General features: G+C 44.6%; 1 protein-coding gene across 1 annotated transcript in view; it reads right to left on the reverse strand.

Annotated features, from left to right (window-relative positions):
• Positions 1-15,749, reverse strand: part of ccdc33 (coiled-coil domain containing 33) — a 271,296-nt gene that overhangs the window by 35,910 nt on the left and 219,637 nt on the right. Inside the window, exon 17 of the mRNA XM_060853677.1 lies at positions 14,772-14,829. Within this exon, the coding sequence (XP_060709660.1) occupies positions 14,772-14,829 (58 nt within the window). The remainder of the gene's footprint in view (positions 1-14,771; positions 14,830-15,749) is intronic.

A 15,749-nucleotide genomic window follows, 5' to 3' on the forward strand; every position in this document is an offset into this window, starting at 1 on the left:
ACATTCACCTCCAAATCATTTATATACATCACAAACAGAGCTAGAAAACACAATCAAATACTTCTGATGCCTTCACAAACAATATACACCCCCAAAATAACTTGCGAAAGTTTTCATCAATGGATACAGCTCGTACGTCCATCGGTTAGCTCAGTTGGTGGGACGGCTGGTTTGCAATGCACCGTGATGCCGACAGTGTGGGTTCACTTCCCATGTCAGCTAAGGTTACCATGAATGACTCCCCTTCACAACCTCTCCCCTCGCCTGAGGCATGGTGACCCAACCGTTATCTCTCCCCTTCTCTCTCACTCTCGAATGAGAGGGCAACCTTATAGTGGTTCCACTGGGAATAAGGCGACCTTATATCAGGTGGCTCAGTGCTTAGCACTGCTGCCTCATAGCACCAGGGACCTGAGTTCAATTCCAACCTTGGGCGACTGTCTATGTGGAGTTTGCACATTCTCCCTGTGGGTTTCCTCCAGGTGCTCCAGTTTCCTCCCACAGTCCAAAGGTATGCAGGTTGGATGGATTGACCATGCTAAATTGCCCATAATGTCCAGTGATGTGTAAATTAGGTGAATTAGCCATGGGAAATGCAGGATTAGCTGGGGGTGGGGGGTGAGTCTGGGTGCGATGCTCTTTGGAGGGGCAGTGTGGACTTGTCGGGCCAAATGGCCTACTTCCATACTGTAGGGATTCTATGATCTAAGATTGCTGCAAACACACAATTTAAGAGAGAGCAACAGATCCAATAATAACTTTCAAAACCTGAAGACTCATCAAAGAAGAGCAACAGAATATTAGATCAGATTCCCTACTGTGTGGAAACAAGCCCTTCGGCCCAACAAGTACATACCAACCCTCCGCAGAGTAACCCAACCAGACCCATTTCCATTCCCTTACATTCACCCCTGACTAATGCACCTAACACTACGGGCAATTTAGCATGACCAATTCACCTGAATTGCACATCTTTGGACTGTGGGAGGAAACCGGAGCAAACCCACGCAGACACGGGGAGAATGTGCAAACTCCACACAGTGTGTGCACGGAGGTGGGAATTGAACCTGGGTCCCTGGCACTATGAGGCAGAAGTGCTAACCACTAAGCCACCATGCTGCCTTACAGCATTGCTTTAGGGAAACAGAGAGTGGAGCCAATTATGTAGCATTCATAACCAGAAATAGGTCATTCAGCCCAAACGCAAGGGCATTCTGAACCTGATACTAACCAAACCAGAAATCTATTTTAAGTATGCGCAGGCAATTATTCTACTTTGAATTAATTGTTTTAATCATTCACCACCCCCCCCCCCATCATAAAAAGTCGTTATTAACAGAGGACCACTCCGTAGCAATGGGAGAGCTTAATGCTATGTTATTGGAACAAGTAAATTGCAAACTCTTTACCTCTGAGCTGGGAGACCCAGGTTCAAGCCCTTGAAGTGGGCAATTACACCAGAAAATATCTGCAAGTTCTTTTGAGGTGTTATTCATGTCCTACTGAGTGAGTCTTTAGCAATAAAAACAATAGAGGAAAACTTGGAACTTCTGAATGTCTCTGACATAAATACTGTCCCACAGTGAAAAACCAGTAATATTGGGAAATGAGCATACAGGTCATACTGGAGCTCCATTTTGAGGTATACATGACAGGTCAAACCAGTAAATATCAATTACAACTGCTTTTACTGGTTTAACCTACTGGGACATGAAAGCAATTTAATACAAGTAACGGAAACAAAGCCTAGGAACAAAACATTTTTTGAGGTGAACATTTTAAAAAATTATGAAGTAAAGCAATGAGATGGAATTAGGTCACTCACAACATAACTACGTGATGGAATAGGCTTGAAGTCTGACTGCACTGGTATTAGCATGAGGACTGAACACTTTCCTGTTCCTTTGCTCTTCACCCCTTCTTCCTCACTCTGAGAGATTCCATAGGGAGAAACCATCCATTCCTTGAGGGCGAATAAGGATGGAAAATAAATGCTGGCCTTCCTAGTGACACCCACATCCCAAAAATAATAAAGCAAACACAGCCTAAACAAACCGGGCTAGGCATTCAGGAGTTAAGACTAGCAAACACTTCGACACACAAGGGGTGGTAGAAATAAAGCTCTCTTCCACAAATGGCAATTGATGCTCAGCTGTGTGGATCTTACATCTGAGATTAATACATTTCTGTCAAGTCAAGATAGTAAAGGGTCATACTGGAGCTAGGTACATGGTAGCAGAGGTAGGTACAAGGAGTCTAATCATACATCAATTATTATCCCATTCATTTGGGCATGTCATTCTTTGGACAGCCAAATGTTTACCACCTGCTCCAACGTTCCCCATGACTGGCCTTTCACATTCTGCCAGCTTTGTTTCAGATTTTGCATTTCTGTTTTGAGAAATGGAAACAAAGGAATCTGGTCGGCATTGACACCCAGTTCAGCCTCAAAGTGGCAGAACAGACAGGGTTCCTAATATCTTTAGTCTATTCCTGGTGGTAGACTGACAGCTCGGGTGATTATTGGTGCCTGATTGAAGGCTGCTCCGGACCTCCCCTGGGTCTATGAAGCGAAATTGCATTTCTAATTGAAATGTTCACAGGGAAGATTCATGATTACACAAGAGATAGAACCTCAATCAAATACACAGCTCCTGCACAGTTAGCTCATGATGAAGCTGAAATAACAGCAATCATATGGGTCACAAATCAAGCTCTGGCCTGATTGCCTTGAATCTTAAACGCTGATAAAATCATCAGGCGTCTTTGCTGCTTGTTTGACGGCAGAGACACAACAGCCTTCCTTGCCTATCAGTGAATAACCCGTGCATGTAGTACAATGACTGATTTACCCAAAGATAACAGCAACAAATAATTAGTTCAAAATTAACATCTATTTTATCAGCATCCAATATGGCACCTGTATCATGTGTGAGTGATTCACCTAATTGAGTTAACGTTCATCTTATTTCACTCATAAATTGTTCATATCCATCCACCACATACCTCTCACAAAGACTGACTGACCTACATTTTACTGGAACCTCAGTGGCTCAGGAAGTCCTGAAGCACTTCACAGTCAATGTAGTATTTTGTGAAGGGTAATCTGTATTAATTAGAAAGAACAATCTTCCATTCATTTCACAGATTTTGTAAGCTCAGGGTATCCCCAGGTGCTCCGTGAGCAGTGAAGCCCTACTGGAGCATACTGCCACCATTATAAAGGAAAATACACTCAGCAAGGCTCCATAGAACACAAGATCGTTCATTCATCTCTCTCTCAGTGATGCTGGTTGAGTGATGACACTGGAAGCTCCTTGGTTTTATCTCCCTCAGCTCAGCATCACATCATGAGGACAGCACTCGTGACAGTGCAGCACTTCCTTGGTACTCCACAGAAATGACAGCCTAGCGTACATACTGCAAGAGGATTTTTTTTTAAGGTGAGAGGAAAATGATTTAAAGACACGGGGCCAACTTTTTTTACACAGGGAGTGGTTCGTGTGTGGAATGAACTTACACAGGAAGTGGTGGATGTGAGTACAATTATGATGTTAAAAGACATTTGGATGTGTAAATTAATAGGAAAAGTTTGAAAGGATATGGGCCAAACGCAGGAAATGGGACTAGTTTGGTTTGGGATTATGGTCAGCAGGGATTGGTTTGACCAAAGGGTCTGTTTCCATGCTGTATGATGCTATGACAATGACTCTATAACTGACACTTTGACACAACAACATTTCAGATGACTTGGTTTGATTTGTTATTGTCACTTGTACCCAAGTACGGTGAAAAGTTTTGTTTTGCATGCAGTACTGGTAGATCATACCACACAAAGTGCATTAGGGTATTAGAACACAATGAGGAATACAATGTTACGGCTGCAGAGGAGATGGACAGAGAGCGAGATCTACATTAGGTTTAAAACTTATGAAGTCCATTCAGCAGGGAAGCAGCTGTTCTTGAATCTGTTCATTTGTGTGCACAGAACTTTATACCTTCTGCCTGACGGAAGAGGATGACAGAGGATATAACCGGGGTGGGAGGGGTTTGGATTACAATGGTTGCTTTCCTGAGGCAGCTGGAACTTTGTGACTCAGGGCAAGACGGTCGCCGATAAAATAATTATTTTCTTTTCATTCTAAGCATCGCGGACCAGCCCATCATTTCATGCCCATCCCTGAGTTCCATGGGGGAGATGGTGGAGAGCTGCCTTCTTGAACTGTTGGCAGTCCTTGAAGATAGACTCCCGTGCTATCAGATATTAACACTGAAACTAAAAACTGGAATGAAGCCACACTTGTGACATCCCTGGCTCTTAAAAATATAAAGGAACAGTATTGTGCAGACCCAGAAACCTACATAAAAGGGCTAGGTACTGCATACCATAAACTAATGTGTTGAGACAGCACTTGTAACTGTGGTTCAAAGACACAATATACATTGATCTGAGGCATGCTTCCCTTTTTAATTCCTAAAGCAATAAGTAAAACATGACTTTAAAGCTGTGCATCTCCCATAAGGTAACGTTGAATATTCATCCCTGGAGGAATCGTGCTGCTCTGCTCAAGCTGCATTACCAATTACAATCCAGCAGGAGGAGCTCATTCACTGTCCTCCTGAAACTTTGACCAGCACGTTACTTACACCATGATAAGGACTGCAGGGATTGTTCTCTCCCTGTGTAGTTCACCTGTGTAAGTCATTGCCCTCCAAAGCAACTTATTATGGCAGGTTTCAATAAGATACAACATAATTACAAATATTATGATGACAGATATATTTAGCCCTTTCACCTGCTTTCCATTGAGTCTTGATGGAGTCTGGTTGAGTGACAGAGTTTCTACAAAAGCACAATGGACTGACTGCTGCCTCTGGACTCTGAATCCTCACTCACTCCCCACCACCCCACTTAAACTTAGACTCAATTAAGTGGCTGCAATTTTTCTCAAGGCAGTTCCACTGACACGAATTTGCCCGGAACAAAAGGCTTTGCATTTCACCAGAGCACCAGGCAGTTTCTAAAGGATCCCAAATTTGGCCCTCACTTGAAGCCTATTCTATGTTTGGCAGCCTCTAGGGAGAGAGAAATGGAGTTACCAATCTAAGGCTGACACATCTTTCCGTGGATGCTGCCAGTCTTCCTGAGTTTCTCCACTATTTTCTGTTTGTTTCAGAATTCCAGCATCCAAAATATTTTGCTTTGATTTGCTTCTGTTCAACTGTGTGAGGAATATTGAGCATAAATGCAGCCTATTTCTAGTCTGCACTGGTGTGTGATCTGTTATTGGTTAATTTGTTTTCTCTGTTCCTATTTACACTACCACCTTCTTCCATGAATACACAGAACAGACACATGTCCAGTTATTGCTTGCGGGAGGTTATTTTTGTTAATATTTATGTTTTGGCAGGGATAGGCAAATTCACAATTTTGATTTCACTGATCCCGAGGATTTACTTTAATCGTTGGAACTTACAGTGCAGAAGTAGGCCATTTGGCCCTTTGAGGCTGTGTTGGTTTTTGAGAGTCGTGCTTAATCCCACATCCATGTTTTTAATCCATAGCACTCTCGGTTTCTTATTTCTTAAATGCCTGTCCAGCTCCCTCCCAGTTAGCATTAATGACCACTGAGCTTTCAATTCAAGCATTTCAGATCCAGACAAACACCCAGATCACCCTCTCAGGTTCCTTTTGGGTTGACTATTGTAGGGCATTCCCATTAACTGTTCAGAAATCTATGACACCGAGCTTTCAAACTCCTACATAAGCTTTGCTGCTTCATGTTTGTGGATCTTAGCCAATCCAAAGCTCTGGACATTTGGCCCATCGAGTCTGTACCGGCCCTCCGACGAGCATCACACACAGACCCTATCTTTGTTACCCTGCATGGCTATCCAGCCTGTACATCCCTGGACCCTATGGGCAATTTAGCATGGCCAGTCCACCTAACCTGCACATCTTTGGACTGTGGGAGGAAACCTGAGCACACAACAGAAACCCACACAGACCCGGGGAGAACGTACAAACTCTGCACAGTTACACGAGGCTGGAATTTGAACCAGGGTCCCTGGCACTGTGAGGCAGCAGTGCTAACTACTGAGCCACCTGGGGGGTAATGATTGACCAGAAACTTGAACTGTACCAGTCAGGTAAATATTGTAGTTACAACAGCAATTGAGAGGCTGGGAATTCTGTGTCAAGTTAATAACCTCCTAATTCCTCAAAGCCTGCCCACTATCTACAACGCCAAAGTGAGGAGAACAATGGAGTACACTGCACTTTCCTGCAGCAAGATGTTTCACACCAACTGAGATAAAGCAACAAGCTTGACTGGCACCACATCCACTAACATTGCTCCATCCTTGCAGAATGTATACCGTCTACAAAATATACTGCAGTAACTCAACAAGACTCCTCAGTCAGCACACATTCCACACAGAGAAGGACAAGGGCTGCAGGTCCAAGGGAACACTGTCACTTGCAAGCTCCTCTCCAAGCACTCACTGCTGTGTCCCGGAACTATATCATCGGCACGGGATCAAAACACTGGAATTCCATCTCTAACAGTACTGTGGGTGTACCGCTCCCATGCAGTTCAAGAAGGTGGCTCCTCAGGGCAATTAGGGATGGGCAACAAATGCCGGCCTAGCCAGGGTGCCCACATCCTGTCAATCAACAACATAAACACGAGGACCATGTCAAAAAGCCAGAATTCTGTTACACACAAACATTACCACAACCACCTGATGAAGGAGCGGCGCTCCGAAAGCTAGTGCTTCCAATTACACCTGTTGGACGATAACCTGGTGTTGAGTGATTTTTAACTTTGCATTACCATGTGCATTACCAAGTTGCATTACAGGTAGCTTTTAAAAAAGAAACAACTGAGACAGGAAAAGGCTCATGTCCTCAGCGGCTGTCTCAAAATGAATCCTGAGATGATGATCTAATCAAGGAGCTGAAATGACAGCATCAGTCACAAATGAGACAGCTTTCTTAGTTTACCAATATCATCGGAACTCTGAGATTGGATTAGGACATTAAATTCACTCAGAGCTATCTCGTTGAGTGATATTATGTGCATGTTTTTTGTTGTCAGTGACTTTTCCAGTGTTCAGGTAGTCTATCGGTTTGCTCTATTTGTCACAGGTGAAAGTGGTGCCTGGTGGTAGTGTCTCCACTCAATTATGTGATAAGGAGCTGAAGATTTATCTGGTAAGCCTGGAGCACTGTCAGATGTCTGCTGCTTTGACATTCTGTCCAAGTGTTGAAGTTCCGCTGTGTGATGCAGTCCATGGGAGAACATATTGTTTCTCAATCCAACGCCATCAGTGACAGGTTAACAGACCATTCATCTCACATACATCCCTTTAACTCACCCTAACCCTATAATCCTCTCTCTCTCGCTTGGAATACTACAGTCAATTCTGGTCTCCCTGCTATAGTAAAGGTGTGAAACTTGAAAGGGTCCAGGAAAGATTTACAGGAATGTTGCCCTGGTTGGAGGGTTTGATCTATAGGGAGAGGCTGAACAGGCTGGGGCTGTTTTCCCTGGAGCGTCAGAGGCTGAGGGGTGACCTTATAGAGATTAATAAATTTGTGAGGGGCATGGATAGGATAAATAGATGAGGTCTTTTAAGGTAGGGGGATCTAAAACTGAAGGGCATAAGGTGAGTGGCAAAAGATTTAAAAGGCAACTAAGGGGCTCCTTTTTCACACAGAGGGTGGTACGTGTATAGAATGAGCTGCCAGAGGAAGTGGTGGAGGCTGGTACAATTACAACATTGAAAAGGCACCTGGATGGGTATATGAAGAGGAAGGGTTTAGAGGGATATGGGCCAAGTTCTGGCAAATAGGACTAGATTAATGTTGAATATCTGGGCGGCATGGACAGGTTGGACTGAAGGGTCTGTTTCTATGCTGTTGGTCTCTATGACTCTGTGGTCCTGGGCTCCAACTCCATTACTCCTTTCCACCATCCGAATAACGCCACCCCCCCACCCCCAACCCCCTTCCCACCCCACATCCACCACCACCACCACCACCACCATCGCTGTCTTCAGTATATACACACACCACTTTTTCCAGCTGCTATCAGTTACAAAAAGGTTCACTAGACTTGGAACATTCTCTCTCCACTGATGCTGCCAGACCTGCTGGGTTTCTCCAGCAACTTCTATTTTTCTTCCATTCTTGTCAGTGTTATGCTTGGAATCCTGTCCTTGCAGAACTTCACTGTGCCTCCTTTCATATTGGCCAGTGCTCTTGGGAAATAGTTCCATTTCAGGAAATTTAACTCTGGACCGAGATCAGCGACAGAAACACAGGCCCCTTGCACCACTCCTGGGCTTGACCTGAGCTCAGGGACTCAGACACCCCTTCACCACTGCCCCACTACCTTTTGCCATCACAAACCACCCCTACCCCAGAGCCACCTACTGCGTCACACAACTGTCTCAGAGAATATTGAGGAGCCTCAAGAAAATATATTGAGAAATGTTATCCACTCTTCCAGCTTCTTCCATTGGGGAGAAGATCTAGAAGCTTTTTTTTTCCTATTTATTCACAGGATAAGGGTGTCGCTGGCAAGGTCAGCATTTGTTGCCCATCCCTAATTGCCCAGAGGGCAATTAAGAGTCAATCACATTACTGTGGGTTTGAAGTCACATGTAGGCCAGACCGGGTAAGGGTCCTTCCCTAAAGGACATTACTGAACCAGATGGACCTTTCCTAACGATTAGCAATGAAATCACGGTCAGCATTAAACTCTTAATTCCAGATATTTTTTGAATTCAAATTCCACCATCAGCCACAGCGGGATTTGAACACAGGTCCCCCGAACGTTTCCTGGGTCTCTGGAATAACGTGTACCAATAGATTCAGGAACAGCCTCTTATCTGCTCATACCAGACTTTTGAACAGACCTCTCATATTTTCGAGTTGATCTTTCTCTGCACCTTCTCTGTAGCTGTCCTATTACCCTGATGTACTTATGTAAGGTGCCTAGAAAGCACACAAAGCAATACATTTCCCTGTATCTCAGTACGTGATAAAATCATATCAAATCAAATTAAAATGCTCAGACAAGCCAGCTGACTGAATCAAAGCAGCACCATCCAGCCTTAACGATCTTTTCTAAAAAATATAGCCATCAACTTGTCAAGAACTGTTCCCGTGGCTCCTTCCCCTGCCCTGGCAACACCCTCAGAGACACAAACGGCAATCGCATCAACTAATGAGAACACAGACTTTAGGTTTGTTCAACAGATCAGCAAATGAGGTACAAGATATTATCACTCATCAGTGTCACCGCCACATCTCACAGATACAGCGGAGATCCAGAGCATGCAGCTTATCTACTCAACTAGTGAAGGCAGGAGGCCTAGGCTAGCCCTCACGTACAAAACCTCCAGGCTGATGGGAAATTCTCTTCATTTCGCCCCCTACAGCTCAGAGTGAAGAGTTTCTTACCAGCTCGGGGTATCCCAAAGGTCTTTTCTAACGTGTAGCCCCTCTTGCAATGTAGGAAATGCGTCAGTCAATCTGCACATAGCAAGCTCCCATGTGGAGCAATGAGAAAATGTCTAAATGAATACAGAAATTTACCGTGCAGAAGATTTAAGCAAGGGCCTAACATCTAAAAAGCAGCCCATACTACAATCCTTCAGCGTTACACACAATTCAGTCTGAATGACATACTCAATGTCATCAGAGTCATTGATTCCCCACAGTGCAGATAGAGGCCATTCAGTTCACACTAACTCTCTGAAGAGCATCCCACCTAGACCCACCCCTGTAAGCCCACATTTCCCATGGCTAATCCACCTAACCTGTGCATCCCTGTATACTGTGGGCAATTTAGCATGGCCAATCCAAATAGTCTGCACTTCTTTGGGAAGAAACTGTAGCACCCAGAGGAAACTCATGCAGATACAGGGAAAACATGCAAACTCCACACGGTCACTCAAGGGTGGAATCGTACCCAGGTCCCCAGCACTGTAAGGCCACAGTGCTAACCAATGCGCTATCATACCCAGTAGTCTGGAACCCACGGCCTCTGGACTCACGAACAAGGGGGCCATGTACTGAGCCATGCAAACACCAAACCAGAGCCTCGGAGAATGATCAAGATATGCAGGTCACGACTCATTACAGACAGTGGATGGGGACCACAAGCTGAGAGGGTGGCAGCTGGTAATCCAGAGACCCAGGCGAACAGTGTGGGACTGTGTGTCTAAACCTCTACCCAGGCAGCTGCCAGAATTTAAATTCAACTGATAAATCTGGAATATAAAGGCAATCTCAACAAAGCAATTATCGTTGGTTGCATTAAAAACCCATCTGGTTCACTGTAAGAACATCAGAAACAAGAGCAGGAGTAGGCCATCTGGCCACTCCAGTAAAAAGTGAGGTCTGCAGATGCTGGAGATCAGAGCTGAAAATGTGTTGCTGGTTAAAGCGCAGCAGGTCAGGCAGCATCCAAGGAACAGGAGATTCGACGTTTCGGGCATAAGCCCTTCATCAGGAAATCATTTTCAGCATCTGGCCCCTCCAGCCTGCTCCGCCATTCAATAAGATCATGGCTTATCTTTTTGTGGGCTCAGCTCCACTTCCCCGCCCACTCACCATAACCTTAAATCCTTTACTGGTCAAAAGCCTTTACTGCTCACTAACGCCCTTTAAGGAAGGGAAGTCTGCCATTCTCATACCTGGTCTGACTTGTCATGGGGATCCAGGCCCATAGCAACTTGGGTTGACTCTGAACTGAGGTAGAAACAATGACTGCAGATGCTGGAAACCAGATTCTGGATCAGTGGTGCTGGAAGAGCACAGCAGTTCAGGCAGCATCCAAGGAGCAGCGAAATCGACGTTTCGGGCAAAAGCCCTTCATGGATTGGGCAACAAATCTGTGACACTCACATCCTGCGAAAGAATCTAACCAAGTATCTCCATGTTCCACTGCAAAAGTCTGGGCTCGTGCATAACTGAGCTCCTTAAGAGTTTTTAAGTGTAATCAATGGCAGGAGAGAGACACATCTTTGATACACTCCTCAAGAGCTGCAGCTGGCAGGAGGAGGGAGTTGCTCCTGGGGTTGGAATTAATGAAATTCCTTCTGGGTGTAAACTATCTTTAATTTTACCCCCAGGATGAGAGAGGGCAGTACATCACCTTCTATGATGTACCTGCAGCAGCATTTCGTTCTGGCTTTAATGTATTGAAGAACTTGCTCGTCCTCTGCTTCTTCATGCTCATTTCTGATACAGGGCACACTCTAACTTAACATTAACGCAGGTTTACGCTGACTCGGTCACCACTTTGATGAGGACAAAGATGCAAAGCACACTTATCGCCGTGCATGGTGTGAAATGCAAAGTACTAGTCCATTCACAGTTTCAGCTGTTCACGTTCCAGATGTGGGTGTCCAGTGGAGGAATAATATATTGTCTGCCCAGTCTAAAATAGGACAGGGGAGCAGGAAAATGCCAACTTCCCAAAGGTATATAAGGGAATAGCTGGAGACAACAGTAATAAGGACTGAAATTGAGGAATAGCTTTCTAACTCCAAATCCCACCCTTACCTCTGGCGTCTTACAACTGCAGACATTCGTATACCCAACAACAACAACAACAACATGTACTGATGTAGCACCATTAATGTTGTAAACCACTTCACCTAGACAGAACTTGACCCTGAGCCACACATTCAAACAGACCCCGGTGAAAACCTTCGTCAACGAGCTAGATTTTAAGTAAAAACCTAAAGAACTGCGGATGCAGTAAATCAGAAATAACAACAGAAATTGCTGGAAAAACTCAGTAGGTCTGGCAGCATCCCTGGAGAGAAATTGTAATTATTATTTCGGGTCCAGTGACTAGACCTGCACAGTGTTGCATTCAAGTTAGTGTAACATAGGATCATAGAATAGAATCATACAGTGTGAAAAGAGGTCATTTGGCCCATCGAGAGTGCACCAACCTTCTGAACAGCGCTGCACTACCCCACACTTCCTGTGGCCAATCCACCCAGCCTGCACATCCCTGGCCACTATGGGGCAGTTTTTAGCATGGCCAGTTCACCTACTCAGCACATCTTTGGACTGTGAGAGGAAACCCATGCACTCACAGAGACAATGTGCAAACTCCACACTGACAGCCACCTGAGGCTGGAATCGAACCTGAGTCCTGAGGCAGCAGTGCTAACCACTCTATAAATACATGTTATTGCTGTTGCTTCCAATGAAAGCTGATTGTGGAGGGGGCAAGGGTGGGGGAGGGAGGCAAGACAGAAGCATCTTCTGACATATTTGCGACTGTTGGTGCTACTTAAATAACCCTACAGTCTTGCCTGGCTAAAGAACCAATCTCTTGAATATACAGCTGTTACAGCACTGCATAAGTTCACAATAGATTTCACTTTCCAAGACTAGCAATTAAATTACGCTTAGACTGAAATTAATTAATTAAACTAATTGAGCAAATTCTCTTAGGAAAGAGATGAATCTTGTAGCTCATTTACATCGAGAATGGGAAGCCCAAATGGTTTCAGCATCTTTGCCTGAAGGTGTTGCTCTGGACCACTTCCTCCTGGCCCACACATCACTGCATGACCCTCAGGTGCTGGTCTACTTAAGCATCACAGCTTCCTATTACAGCTCAGAGTAAGTCTAACCCAGTTCAGTCGGCTGTAATCTGCAGTTCCCATTTAACCTTTCAGTGGGTCCTCAATAAGTTTGCCAGTTTGGCCTCCAAGTGATTGGGGGGGATTTGGAAACAAGGATACAAACGTTGAAAGTGAGATGCTCCTTGTCCTATTGTCAACGTAAGGCAGCAAGCACAGGGGCAAAACTGCGGGACGAGACACAAGTAGTTCTGAAGCATACATGTGAGTTTCAGTCTGTTATTGCTCTCCCCTATCACGTAGCTAGTATTTCAGGAGCAGGAATACACTGCCTGGCAGTGTGGTGGAGATAGGTTCAATATGGTGTTTCACATATGGTGCAGTCAATCTCAGAAACCGGAGTTACCTGAGCTCTGAAATCATCGTGGATGCAAAGTATTTGCATCAAGACAACAGCTTTAATACCCATTGATAAACTTCCAGGACGCAGAACTCTGCTGTTACAGAATTCACAAAATCAAATCGCCTTCCAAACTCAGGACCACTTCCACCTAGAAGGACAAAGGCAGCAGATACATGGGAACACCACCACCTTCAAGTTCCCCTTCACTCACCATCCTGACTTGGAAATACATCGCCATTCCTTCAGTGTCACTGGGTCAAAATCCGGGAATTCCCTCCCTAAGGGCATCATGGGTCTACCTACAGCACATAAACTATGGCGGTTCAAGAAGGCAGCTCAGCCCCATCTTTTCCAAGGGCAAGTAGGGACGGGCAATAAATACTGGGCCCAGCCAGTGACACCTACATCCCACAAATGAATAAAACAAAATCACACAATTGTTGAGTTGCAAAGGGAGGCCATTCAGCCCATTATGTCTAAGCATTTTGATCTAGTTCCAAAGTCCGGCCTTAATCCTACAACCCTGAAGGGTTTTTCTATTTAAATAAGCAGCATGTGCCCTCTGAATGCCCCAATTGAACCTGCCTCCACCACACTGCCAGGCAGTGTATACCTGCTCCTGAAATACTAACTGCATGATAGTGTAAGACCAATCTGATTCTGCCTTTTATCCATTGAGTAGGTGGCAACCAATTTGCCTTCAGCAAACATCCACAATGTGATATAGTGGTGAGGTAATCTGTCTTGGTGCTAGGAACATATTCAAAACAGCAATGTTCTAGCACCCCTCACCAGGGGTGCAACAGGAATGGCAACCCACAGCATGTCCTCAGGTCTGGGGGAGTGGAACTTAAAATCATAGCCTTCTGACTCAGAGTGCAATCAACTGAGCCAGACCATGACTGTGATAACTGCAAAGATCTTCTGGAATACTGTGTCCACTTCTGCTCACCCTGTTATAGGAAGGATATTATTAAGTTGGAGAGGGTTCAGAAGAGATTTACCAGGATGGTGCTGGGAATGGAAGGTTTGAGTTATAAAGAAAGGCTGGATAGGTGGGACGTTTTTCACTGGAGCGTAGGAGGTTGAGAAGTGACCTTATAGAAGTTTATAAAATATGAGAAGTATGATAATGATGTCTCCTAGCCAGGGGACGAAACGTTTGCAACAAAAACTTCCAGCTCGGCGAACAGAACCACAACAACGAGCACCCGAGCTACAAATCTTCGCACAAACCTTGAATATGAGAAGTATATATGAGAGGTATAGATAGGATTAATGATTGCTGTCATGAGGATGGGGAGTTTCAAGATTAGAGGGTGCATTTTTAAGGTGAGAGGAGAGAGATTTTAAAGAGACATAAGAGTCAAAGTTTTTACACAGAGGTGGTTCTTGTACGGAATGAGCTTTCAGATGAAGTGATGGATCTGGGTGCAATTACATTTAACAGACATTTCGATACATGAACAGGAAAGGTTTGGAGTGATATAGGCCAGGAGCAGGCAGGTGGGATTAGTTTAGTTCCACATGGTATTCGGCGTGGATTATTGGGACCGAAGGGTCTGTTTCCGTACTCTATGACTGGATTTATATATAAAACAAGGAAATGGCGTTTGTGTTGTCCGTGCATTGAGGGAATACTAAAAGGACGAAGAAAGTAGCCCTTGCTGAGGGATTGTTACTTAACCCAGTGAGAAACGGGGAGTCTGTGTAAAGATTGTCAGTCCATGTAGGACAGTGTACTTGCCTCTGCTTCATGACGGCGAATTTCCTGGTTTTCAGCATGGTCATCAGTCAGAGGCTCCCTGCAGACATGACAGAACATATTAAGCCTACAACAGCGTGCCTTTGTGGGTCACTTCCATTGTGGAAAAGACATTCCAAGTCCCTTCACAAAAGGAAATAGAAACAAACCTTAGTCATAATGACTGGATGACTCATTAGAGAAACACAACAAGAGCCTAAGAACCTTAAGTAGTAACACATCACAAGGTGTTGCATAAGGAGACACAAACTGAGGAAACGTGATATCAGAACAGCATGACCAAAAAAATGAATTTTATAGAGACTCCTGAAGGAAGAGAGTTGGAAAGACAGGGATGTTTGGGGAAGGAATTTTGGAATTTGGACAGGGACAGCTGACAGTCACCAGTTGCCAATAAAGGAGACAGAATCTTGAAAATTCCTCTCTGATCCTGCTCAGATGCAGAAGCTAGTCCAGGAGATTAGATGATATCTGTGAGGCGACTTTATAATTCTGCCGATTTATTGTGAATTTAATAAAATTCAGTCTTCCAAGAGACTACCAGAGGCTGCCTTCTCACATTATTGATGTTGGACACAGTGTGTGTGCGCTCCCAGACTGGGAGACAGAGAAAATCATCTCTCCACACACATATACACACACATGTCTGAACCGCAGATTCATATAGATTCTAATTACAATTATTTGGGTGCTTCGCCAACCAGCCTCTCCTCCTTCAGCTCTCTGCTCACTGTGTCCAAAACATTTCACCTGTCACTGAAAATCAAAGTGAAAACCAGCATTGATCAGCCTGATCCACCATTAACAACAGGGTTAGCAAGTTTTGAAAAGATTTGTAGTTAAGGTTCTGGATGTAGGTTTGCTCACTGAGCTGGAAGGTTCATTTTCAGACATTTTGTCACCCTACTGGGTAACATCTTCAGTGCGCCTCCAGATGAAGCAATGGTGGTGTAGCCTGCT

This window comes from Hemiscyllium ocellatum, chromosome 42, assembly GCF_020745735.1.
Source record: "Hemiscyllium ocellatum isolate sHemOce1 chromosome 42, sHemOce1.pat.X.cur, whole genome shotgun sequence".
Lineage (NCBI taxonomy): Eukaryota > Metazoa > Chordata > Chondrichthyes > Orectolobiformes > Hemiscylliidae > Hemiscyllium > Hemiscyllium ocellatum.